The sequence below is a fragment of the Centruroides sculpturatus genome, unplaced genomic scaffold (assembly GCF_000671375.1).
Source record: "Centruroides sculpturatus isolate CEXI.00-Female unplaced genomic scaffold, Cexi_2.0 scaffold3132, whole genome shotgun sequence".
Lineage (NCBI taxonomy): Eukaryota > Metazoa > Arthropoda > Arachnida > Scorpiones > Buthidae > Centruroides > Centruroides sculpturatus.
This window is the reverse complement of record NW_019387224.1, coordinates 1-12,767: the sequence shown is the minus strand read 5'-3', so window position 1 is coordinate 12,767 and position 12,767 is coordinate 1. Positions and strand designations below refer to the sequence as shown.

General features: G+C 30.9%; 1 protein-coding gene across 1 annotated transcript; it reads left to right on the top strand.

Moving 5' to 3' along the window:
• Window positions 1–6,340: 6,340 nt before the first annotated feature.
• LOC111616286 (WASH complex subunit 1-like) lies at window positions 6,341–11,396 on the top strand (the record flags this gene model as incomplete). Its single annotated transcript, XM_023357719.1, has 4 exons — window positions 6,341–6,574; window positions 6,606–6,854; window positions 7,945–8,026; window positions 11,153–11,396. Coding segments are annotated over 4 exons (708 nt in total), but the record flags the coding sequence as incomplete, so codon positions are not given.
• Window positions 11,397–12,767: the final 1,371 nt, after the last annotated feature.

Genomic DNA, 12,767 nt, shown 5'->3' with positions numbered 1-12,767 from the left:
TAAAATAAATAATATTTGCATATGGAACTAAAGAGCCGCAGCTTCACATCCAAAGAGCCACATGTGGCTCGCGAGCCGCAGTATATTGCCGACTCCTGTACTATACTAATAATGTATTTTTTTCATTCTTTTTGGTTATCTGATTTTTCAGTTATCCGACCAACCTGAGTCCCCAATTGAGTCGGATAATTGATGCTCTACTGTACTTGATACTGGTGTATTGATGTAGAGTTAGGAGATAGAAACACAAACATACATTACTGAGATTGTCATGTGTATGAAAAGTTGTATTGTTCAGGATGAGCAAAACTCTCTTTTCCTTTTGCTTCTCATTTCATTGTTAAATGTAGTCAGCCAATCTTTGAACTCGGTTGATGTCATCCAGCTTTTCTTGTTTAGCAAAATTGGACGTAAAGCTCTGGATTGAATTTCTTGAAACAACTGAGGTTTCTTTGATTTTTCCAATTACCATTGGTTTCCTCTTGTCATTTCAATCAACATTTATGCAAAAGGCTCCTTAGAGTTTTTTGATCCCTTCACTTCACAAGAAGGCAATGTTGCATCAGGAGGGAGACAGAAAAATAAAGACATTTCATCCATGTTGTATGTATATCTCAAATTGTTCTAGCTCATTTGCTTCTTGTGACTTCTGCTGACCTTTCTCAGTAGTCTAAAGATTGACAGATCTGTTTCCTCAAGAATTTTTTTTGCAATTCCATAATGCTTTTTATACTTGTATAGCCAGCCATTGTTGCAGTGAAAGTCTACCATGTTGAGCTTCATGCATAAATCTTTTGCCTGGATTAGCTCATCTGTGACAACAGTATCAAAAGTGTTCACTTGGTCAGTTCACAAATAGAGAATTTTTTCCGAGTTACCATGCTTTACCTTCCCTTCTCACTTAACCTGGCTATGAAGTTTTTTGTCTTCATCCCATCATTCCAACTCTGATAGACTGTCCCTGATTGTTCAGTGACTAATGTTGATCCCAACACTTGAGAGAAATGTTCTGCAATGGCCTTCTGGGTCTTAAGGATTCTGGTGGTGATAAAGACAAATTTGCCTTTTCTGATGATCTTCTAGCTCTCATCAAGATCACATTTTTAGTCTGCTGTGCTTTTATTGCAAGCATAAACAATAACTTGTTAACCCAGAGAGCAAAAAAATTTTGTCTTTATTATGTGACAAACCTTGTAATGAAAGTTATACAGTACCTATATTAAAAAACAGATGGCTTGTTGATTTTTCTTCTATGTTGCCAATGAAATTTTCCTCAGACAGGTTAACTGACCAGGCTATATTGAGGACTTTGCTCTGCCCACACTACTCAATGTATCTTCCCAATGGCAATCAAAGCACACTGGTGGACAGGCTACAGGGTATGCTGAGGATAGGCTTATCTAAGTTTTATTTGTACTTCTGGCCACTCCTGTATTGTGCATATAGTATTAAAAGGCTTGCTCTTGCCTTAAGACATTCTTTGACAGTTGTTGTACAGATCAAAACAATTCTTGAAAAAGGAACCAAATGTTTTTGCACTGTCTTGTTAATATCTCTTGGGAAGTGAAGTAGCTTTATATCAAAGCCTGACTTGAGCAAACTAATCCACACTTCCATGAGGATTGAACAGCTGGGAGAACAGGGTAGCCACTTGATTCAGGTGTACTTTGTGAAGTTTGTAAATAAAATACATTAAGCTTGCTAATAAAACCATATTTTAGGAAATTATCTTTTTCCAATAGTATGGTGGATGGCACTAGTAAATTCAGAGAGGAATACATCTGTTAGATTCAAGCTATTCCATTCTCGGGCATTTTTGCTGCAGATAAGGTGGTGGATTAGAGAAGGTTGACTGTATAGCCCGATTTCACATTTTATTAATTCATAATTTGATTACACATGCATATTTTTTTTAAGTGTTATGATTTTGAAACTTTGATATAAACACAATTTGGGTCCAGGTGCATCAAATTAAGATTTTTCAATAACACATTTTTTTTTTAAGTTTTTAAAAACATACACACACACAAAATATGCATTTATGATTTATTCTGAATATTTTACAGATTTGATCATTTTCAGGACTAACTATTTGCTTTATATTTATAAACTTGTTTGCCTGATTGAAAGTGCTAATTTTTTTTTAATGCTCTATAGTTTTTCTGCTATCTGTGCATCCACAGTTTATGTAAGAAATATCAGTCATTTGTGCACACATCAAATTACAGATGTGTGCACAAATTTCAAATGCTATTTCAAATTTCAAGAGCATTTACTCATTTTTCACTATTTGTATGGGGCTATAAACAAAAATATAGACTATTTTAGATCAGTGGCAAAATAAAGGATGAGAGAAACTAGGTTAACTTAATCATCCTCAAACATCTTGTAAACAATTGTATATGAGGCGTGCAATGCCATATATTGTAAACGCCAAAAAATAAACTTCTCAGGAGAGGTAAATAAACACTTTTTCTAATGAATGAATTCATTTCAATTTTACAATAAAATGGTAAAAAACTCACTAGGTTACAAATTCTCTGTAATATCAAAATGATGTAAATATAAGCCGTAATGTTTTAAGCACCAAAAGTGATATGACTTGCACTCTGGCACTTTAAACGATATATCTTCACATAAATTCATCTTCAAAATACAACCATTTACAGTGCCAATATCGCTACAATATTTTTTGTGTCAGAAAACATTGCATTTAGAATACAATTCTTCAATAAAACATATTCAGAGAAAAGTGGCATTTACAACATTATGGCATTGCACGCTTCATATATAGAAATAATTTCAATAACAATTGATTAAATAGAAAAGGAAAGTATAAAATGCTATTGAGCATGTAATTTTGTTCATAATTTGACTTCACTGTACGCTTTCTAAATGGAAAAGTATTACGTGTTTTGTAATGTCATAATTTCTAAATTCCTTGTGTCACCTATTTCACCTATTATTACATGTTTATTCCTCTTTCCTAAGAAGTATGACATAACAGATGTTAATTGATTTACTTGTAAACAGAAGTATAAAATATGTATGCATTTCAAGCTACAAATTTTTATTGTATTACTGGTGCTTTTAATGTGCATAAAGCATATTGTGAGCATTTTAACATTCATATATCTGGCATTTTTTGTGTTTATATATGCACATTTATTGTGATTTTAAATGCATATAAATCTAGCCCTTATTCATAATCTATGACTGTAAATATTGGTCTAACTATGTAAATAAAATTTGGTTATATCAGTGTACTTTTCTGATGAGAATGGATTGTTGATTTGATCTTAAAGTTTATTAAAGAAAATAANGCTGTATTTTATTGTCTGTCCAGTTATTAAAGTCAGTCTTAGTGAGGGACCAGTACCAAGCCATATAGTTTCCTTGGATTGTATGGGAGTTATCCTGGCTATGACGAGGAGGGCATTAGTGGCTGCCATCATATAGGCTTTACATATTTTAATTGCAAAGCTTCTCTGTAAGGAGAGGTAAAAATAACACAATTAAATGGTGTAATAATAAATTAAAACATGGAAAGAATAAATAAAATATGTAAATACTGTGTAAAAAAATGAAAAATGCATTTAGTGGTCGCACACCGTTGACTCACTGACTTCGGCATTTTAAACGTGGTGGCCAGATCTGCCATGCATATATCACTTAACTTCCTTTTTCGTCTGTCGTCACTATTACAGCCTTCTTCTAACTTTTATTACATTTTGTTGCTTCCACACACTTCTTGGATGCAGTGATTAATAAGTAAAACTTTTTATCACTATCATTTTCAATCTTACTAAAAGGCCTTTTAATACACATTGGTGCCTCTTACTTTGAATTTAATTCATTCCAAGTCTGTTCAACCTATTGTCAAGTCTATTGGATTGAACAGAAAGTTTTTGAGTATTTTTTACATTTGTTGGTATTTAACATAGAAGTTTGATTTAATTATAACAGTTGTGACATTTAACAATGATTTGTCACCAGGGGGAAGCTAAAAAAAATCTACATTTACCAGCACCTTTCCTCGGTAGATATAAAGCTCAAATATCCCCGAGTGGTAAGAATGGAAAGAAAACAGATGATGTCTGTAAGATCCGGCAGTTACAAATTTTAAATTTGTAATTTTAATTGGGTGTTTTTTTGAGGATGTTTTTTAAATTGGACAGCCAAGCAGCCTAAAAAGAAAGGTTGGGTCATCAAATGTTTGTATTCTGGAACACTAGAAATAAATAAATAGTGGCTTCCAGTTTTGGACAGACTGTGTCTTCAAATTAATTTTCACATTATTGCTAATTTGACATTGTATTTTTAGTTCAGAAGTTTATTTTTCACTTCAAGTGCATTTTTCACTATGCCTGCAGTTTGAATTTTGAAGCATTGTTCAAACTCAAGCAATTTTTGTCAAATTTGGCATTCAAACTCTGAAGTGTTTGAAATTAGTCATTTGAAGTATGAGGTCTTACCATATTACATATATTATTGAAATATATATATATATATATATTCATGCTTTATTCTAAAACCACGTTTTTATACGATAAATAATTGTAAAAAATTCATCTGGATAAATTCAAAATTTGAATTTTGATATTAGTTGATTAAACTAGTTATCAGTTAGATGATCAATTTGACCACTTCCCTGATTATATTCTCAATTGGAAGGCCTGAAATGTCCTAGTGACCTTGATAAAAGAGCTAAAATGTACTAAACGATCCCACTAAAGTGATGAAAGATCTATAATGACTCACCATTCCTTTAAACTTGAAAGAAAGCTTAATAAATCGCTCCCCAAAATGAAGGACTTGATTGATATATCCTATTTAACACAAGTTCTTTTTTTAAAAATTGTTATAAAAACATGTTAATTTTTATAGTAAAAGATGATAGCAGAGGGTAAGAAGAAGAAAAAGCTCATAAATTCTCCAAAACTAATTAACAACATCCCAATCAAGGGTAGTCAAGTTTATCTATATAATCACGAAAGCGTAAACACACGTACAGTTTTACGAGTATCGATCACAATCAGTAGATAACGATCAGATAGAGAAAGAGAGCGAGTGAGCGAGAGAGAGAGAGAAAGAGAGGAACAAAAATCGAAATGGTCCAAAGTAAAACTAGTTAGTTTGGCCGCAGGTTCCGTTTGGCCAACAACGATTGCAATTTACTCGAGCAAATTAGGCACCGGTGACTCTGTTGGTCCGATTTCACAAATGACACCATCAGTGCATCCCAAATCTAAAAGTCTCAACGGCATCGTAGAGAAGTGTACGGTGGTGTAACAAAATGTCACTAGGAATGGGCGTTACGTTGAGGAGTGGGGCAGGTGCAACTTCTCATGCATATCCCCAGGAGACAAGGCAGAGTGGGGTATCTATTGTTGAAACTACTACCACACCCATAAATCCTATGGATAATCCATTCTATTAGGATCAACTGCCACCAAGAATTCATCTAATTCTTGAATTTGGTGGCAACTCCCATCAGTCCTTGTTTTATGGAGTCATTAATGTGCTTTCTTTATTTAGCAAGTGTGAGTGGAGAAAAAAAAATTGTGCTGGGGATTGAAGAACAGATTGAAGGTAATGGACGTATGGTGTCATTTGAACCACACCCTGTTGGTGTCCAAAGTTAGACCAATTTAGCCTCAACTCTTCTGTATCATAGATATCACTAATACATATTTTTCCACATCATTGGATAGATGAGCTAGGATCGTAAGGCTATATCTTTCAATTCGTACAATATCCTATTATAATATTTTTAAATATATTCCCTCCTCTATCATTTTGTATAGGTTTAATATAAATTAGTTTAGGTTTAGGTGGAGTTAAGTGAGGTCATTTCCTTTCAACCACACCTTATTTGTATCCAACTGTACATTATAGCTATGTCTATCGTGCTGAATATTTCTCGTAAATTAATTATAATTGCTTCGAGATGTAACAATTGTGAAAAAAGATTCTATCTAAAAATGATATTGTAATTAAAATTCAAAAATTTGATATTCTTTCCTATCATCAGTCATAATTTTCTATGATTCCTTCCTTCCTAGTCTCTTTTAATTCTCTATTCTTTTCTATCTTACATTTCCATATTCCTTTTATTCTAATCTTTTTTAAGCACTTGTTCCTTATTCTTCTACTTATACTGTTTCTTGTATTTTCCCTAATTCCACGTCTCCTTGTTCCNTCAATTGTTAGAACAAAAAATAAGAAATTTATCTGAATTATTTTAGTACAAACCATAGTTTTTTTTTAATCTACTAGCCTAATAAACTTTAACAAATTAGTATTTCCTCATAAGTTCTAAAGAGCATGTTGCATTTAAATTCTAGGTGTAGCAGATGATGTACATTATAGTGCTGATTTAGGACCATCAATTGCACCTTCTTTACCTCTTCCTGATTTACCAACTATTGTGCCAGAAAGTCCCTTGGAATCGCATCATCCACCTCCACCTCTACCACTTGGTTCTTTTGAAACATCATCAGTAACCAAACAGTTGGCACCCCCACCCCCACCACCACCACCTCCGCCAGCTCCTCCGGATGCATCAGTCCCAGTGGGGACTGATGCATCCGGATGCACCTTCTGCAGGACTGCCGCCACCACCACCTCCTCCTCCACCTCCACCTCCACCTGCTCCAACAGAAGCTACAGAAAATGATAATTTATCACAAGGCCCTCAAGAATCGAAACAACTTGTCAATGGGGTTCCAGAGGCAGTGAAGAATCCTGGAGATGCAAGAGCAAATCTCTTGGAATCCATACGTCAAGCAGGTGGAAAAACAAAGTTAAAAAGTGTCAAAGAAAGAAAAATCGAAGTAAAGAAAAAGAAACAGGTACTAATAAAAATTATATTTTTAAATTTACTAATTTAAATTAATAGACAAAAATAGAGATCTGCATCTTGTTTCCTAATTTCCAGCATCCACATTCCTAATAACTGTATTATATTTACTGCTTAAATTCTAATTTTTTAAAATAATTACATTCTTTTACATTCTGATTTACTATCATTGTTGTGTAACTATTTTATATTTTAAGTAATGTAAATGGCCATATGCATCAGTAATCTTTCACATATACAGTACATTGCATCTGGTTTTAAGTGTGTTTTATATTTTCTAATTACTTGACACAGTTGACCCAAGATGTCTTTCTTTCATTTAAAATATACTGCCAAGTAAGCCTAATTCACTATCACTGACATCTCAATTTGCATATTGAAATCCAAATATTTTTGAAAATATGAAGTTTCGTTCTTTTTTCTTGTGATAATTTTTTTCTTTGTTGCCAATTCTGATCATTTTATCATTTAATGAATTATTATTTAAGTTTCATTAATACATTAATGCTCAGAGTTATAGTAATAATAATATCTACATAATAAATTCAGTCACCACACAGAACTCACCTAAGAATGAAGTGTTTGAAGAAAGTGGATAAGGTGACATTCATGGAAAAGATGACTATAACACAATAATGCGATTATAGTAATCTTTTTCATAAATGTCTTATCACATACACTACATACAACTCTAGAAACATTATACCATAATCACAATATTTACATTGTATTACAAAAGGCAGTAAAACTTGAACACATATCCTGTAGCCTGAAACTTTTTAAACATGTGATACAACAAAGTAAGTACCTATTTGTATGCTGTTAATCATTTCCACTAGCTATGCCTTGACTTTAAGTTATTGCATTTGGCTTAGTATCAAGTGAGTATTCTATTATTGTGATGGTGATGTACACCACCATAATAATTTCTAAAATGATTGTTGTTTTTGGACATATATCTTTTTCTAAGTATTTATCTTTGACATTTAAAAATCTGTTTTGATTTTTAATAAATTGTATTTCAAAATAAATGTTACGAGTTAATATGATTTGCTGAATTCAAGACATTACTTGCTTTACAGGAAGAAAAAGCTGGTGCAAGTTCAGGTGATTTAATGGTTGATTTATTCAATAAATTACAAATGAGAAGAAAAGGAATATCTGGTGAGCAAACTTTGTTAGTTTATAAATAATGCTTAGAGTATTAATCATCATCATCAAATTCTTATTTTAGTTTTTACAAGGTGATTAATATTACAAAAACCAAAGTGAAGATTTTTTATAACCAATTATTAAAGTTGGAACAAAGATGAATCACAAAGCAAACACCATTAATACTTTTCTAGTAACCAATTTATTGAGAAAAATGAATATTTTTGGCTTATGTAAGAAGACTACTTCAGGTTTAACTACAGAATTCGAATTTGACATTTTAAAATGGAACTAATCAAGCATTCATGATATATGAATGCTTGATTAGTTCCATTTGTTAACTTACAAAGCATTCATGACATATTATGTAGTTTTGAGTATTTAGCTCTTTTAATATTTAAGGCAATATTAAAAGAGGATTGCATTAACAACAAAGACTGTGAAGCACTGTCTGTTGTTTATGCCAGACAGTGTTGAAGATCATTGTTTGACTACCTCTTGAGAAACTTATTATTGGACATAACTTATAATTGAAATAAATGAAAAAAATGTCCTTTGTGATAATTATACCATCAAAAAACTAATTGACTTGTGTAAATGAATTTTAAATGACATTCATAAAATTATTTTTTTAATAAATTAAACATGCTTTACAATTGCAAAGAAGAATTATTAACTATTTGTGAATATATAACAAAAATATCTATAGGAAAATCCACTTCATAGGAAAGATGAGGTAAACTACTGATGGGTGATAAAATATGACATCAATGGATGGTGTGAAAAATTAAAGAAAAACTGCTACAACAACAATGCCATATAAGCACATGTTGGTAACACAGACAAAGATAAACTACCAGGTAAGGGGTAGTGTATCTTTAATCTTTCACACCCTTAGACAATATTACAGTCAACCTTTTCTTGGTTGATAACCTTATCTTTCCTATCCTTCATTAGCATTCCTCCTGTCCTTTTACAATTGAAAATTCCCACTTAACATGGTTCAAAATGAGGTAACAGTTTGAGGAAATGTGAAAAGTATAATGCTTGCTTTACACAAAATTCAACATTGTAACAAAGTGTAATCTGCTGTAAAACACAATTTTAATCTTTCAAATCTTTACCATCTAAACTAGTCTGGTCTGTATTCTATGAAAAATGAGTCAATTTAAATGAAAAAGATTTGAAAGATCAAAATTATTATAATGTTATCATTTACAAAATTATATTTTGCATCACTCCTAAAGGAAAAAAAATGATATTCTCAAAGAATAATCATGACATTTCTTGTGTATTTAACTGTAAGTATTTTTAATGTCTTAGTAACATTTTAAAGTCACTTTTGAACAGTACATGCAACATTAATGGAAGAATTGTACTGGATCTGCTTTGACATAAGTATATATGTAATTTTTTTAATGCAAAAAATGGAATACAGAAAATAAAAACTGTCTTCACTTATATAAGTTTTCTATTGCCATTCGTATAATTAAAATAATTGTATGTTAAATAAAATTAAAGCATTTGCACAATAATGTATTAATATTGATTTTGTTAACTTACAAAATATAATCATCAATTGTTAGAACATAAATATACAGAGTGTTCACTTAAACATTGTCCAGGAGCAAAAATCTTTCCAGTATTTCATAAGAGTAAGTATGTAGTGCATGCTTGTTTCAGTACTAAACTAACTAAAGGGAATCAATTTGAGACAATTTAGCATAAAATACAAATAAGCACTAACCTAAGCTCATTATGGTTATAATGGATAAAGACAACATGCAAAAATGGATACAAGTGAGCTTTATTTTGTTAGAGAATATGTTCAAAATTACCACCATCTTCAGTTGGAATACAAAGATGTAGATAGTCAGGTTTAGCATTATGAACAGCATGTAGCATTCCTGATGTCCCATTTCTCAGGTCTATCATATGTGTCTCCCCAGTCCACCAACATTATACACCAGTGCTTTTAGGTGATCCTGCAGGAAAAATTCAAGGGGGCCAATTCTGGGAAATATGATGGCCATGGAGTAGGCCTTTGTTGTCCTAGTCAGCAGTTGCCAAACTGTTCTGAAAATCACTGACACACACCTTTCTGGGAATGGAGCTGGTACACCTATCATGCTTGTATTGAACCTGTTGTGAATCATCCAGAGTCACATAACTGATCCAGAAATAAAAGATTAACTATTTTAACACTAGAACAGGCATACACCATATGCATACTCTCTTGAAATGCTGGAAAGATCTCTTGTTTCTGTATAAGTATAAGTGGACATACACTATAACAGTGTTTTTCAACCTTGAATACGCGACCCCTTTACAAGTTAAAAAAATTTTGCCGACCCCCCACGGCCATATTAAAACTCTGTCAGTGATTTTAAAAACTACATATTTAATTTTGTTTCTGTTGAGATTTAAATATCGATTAAAAAACTAATTGTACTGTAAAATAAACAGGCACAGCCTTCTCACTGAAATTGTAATTTTTTTTTTTATTGTAGTGTAGGACCTACAAACACTTGTCTTTTTCTTTTACTCGCGATCCCCCCCGTGTATGGCTTTGCGATCCACAGGTTGAAAAACACTGCACTATAAAAACACAAATGAAAATAATTTTACAATGATCGAAATTGTTCTTAATTAAATTATTTGGATACATATGTTGTTACAATGCTGCATGTGTTGTTGCTCTTTTCCAATAATTTTTATTTAAGACAATAACAAAATAGTCATATTATTATTATTATTAATCACAAGCAGAATATGAAGTTTTGAATAAAAACTGCACCAGAATTATTATTGTGTACTACTTTGAAAAAAATTATTGTTTCCATTAATTATTGTATCATATAAATGTATGAGCTTCTCTGGTAGTCTTCCTAAAAGGAATTGGTGGAAACTTGTGGTCATTGAGTTACATAAGAAGACACGACACCCGCCTATCTAACAAAATTTTGCAATATTTGATGATTGTAACCATAAAGGGAATCATGTTTTACTGATTCCCTTTATGAATTACATGAAATATATTCAATATTCAATTATCTGATAAGATTACAGACATAAGTTACTGTTAATTTGATTTATTATAGGAGTAAATCAGTTTAAAATGAATATTTTTTTTATTAGGCCGTACAAACAGTGTGAATGAAGGTGGCCAAGATCAGGCAGCACCTCCAGCTACCAGTCCCATGGAGAGAGTACTAAATATGATACCACCTCCATCTAATACGGCAGAATCTACGTACACAGATGACGATGAATGGGATTAACAAATGTACACAACTTCAGAGTTTGTATTATATATATATATAATTTGAATGATAAGCACATCTAGAGTTTTTGATAATATTAAAAGAAATGTTGATGTAAATTGATTTGTTTCAGAATCATAATTTTTGAAAAATAAAATTAAACATGCAGAAAAAAAAATTAATTTTTTTATCATTTTTGATCAAATGAATGCATTTGCATATGGAATTGTGATTAATTTTGTTTAATCAACTAAAAAGCATAAATGCATATAACATTTTCTGTCATTTTATTTCATTCAAAAATTAACTTTTTCATTGGAAAATAATGAAATGATTTTTTTTAAATATACAAAAACTAAATTTTAATAACAATAAATGTTACTTCTTTTAATTCTATCACCATATAAAGAGAATTGATCAAGATTCTTGTTACTGTACTTCTCTCTTTATTTAATATTCTGTACATTAAGAAATGTGATATAAATGATTTTAAATTTGTCTTTTGGTGAAAGTGATTGTACATTTAAATTTTATACTTATAAATTTAAAATAAAATGAAGTAGATTATTATTTGAAACTTCCTGCATGTATAGTTAATATGTGCGTATGTCGGAATTAACAATTTCTTTAAAATGCTTTTAATACAGAAAAGAATAAGCGTCAGCGTTTAGAAGAAGGAGAACAACGGCGCCAATTTCATACAAGATTTGGAAGTTCAGCATATAACAGAAAAGATTCTTCAAGAAATCATAGTATGAAATTAGTCTAAAGATATTTTGATAATAGATTATAAAATATTTTTCATGTTAAATTTATAAGGCTTTTAATAAAAATTTTGATCAATTTTTGAATTTAATATTGATTTTCAATTAATGAAGGTTTGAAACTATTTTGGAATTTTAAACATATTCAATAAATATTTTTAGTTTAGAAATAAAAAAATCCTATAAAGAAAATGTTAGTCCCAAAAAATTGTTCCATAGATATCACAGCAATAATTGCTTCAAAATTTTAGTACAGTTGAATCTTTTTAATTTTAACACAAAAGAGAATCTCAAAAAGTTTGAAATATCGAAATCTAAATTACTTGTTTTTGAAAGTTTACAATTTTTTTATGTTTCTAGTATACAGAATAGTCCATACTCTTTGATATCTTCTTACTTTCATTTTTACTTTTTTAATCATTTCAGCTTTTTAAGCTAAAGAGAAACTTCTTTGCATTCCACTCTTGGACACCATAAAAATATAGCTTAACAACTTTCTCTAGACACAAATGTCACTAAAATAGGAAAAATTGTCACCCATTTCAATGTTCCAGGAGTTACCCCAAATTGCACACATTCTGTAAATCACTAGATTACATTTTGTTTTTAAGTTTTATTTTTGAAATATTTGATAAATTGACTTTAAATAATCTAAATTTATACCAAAAATTTTTTTGAATTAACTGTTAACTTTTAAACATTAATTTTAAGTACAAATTTTGAGGA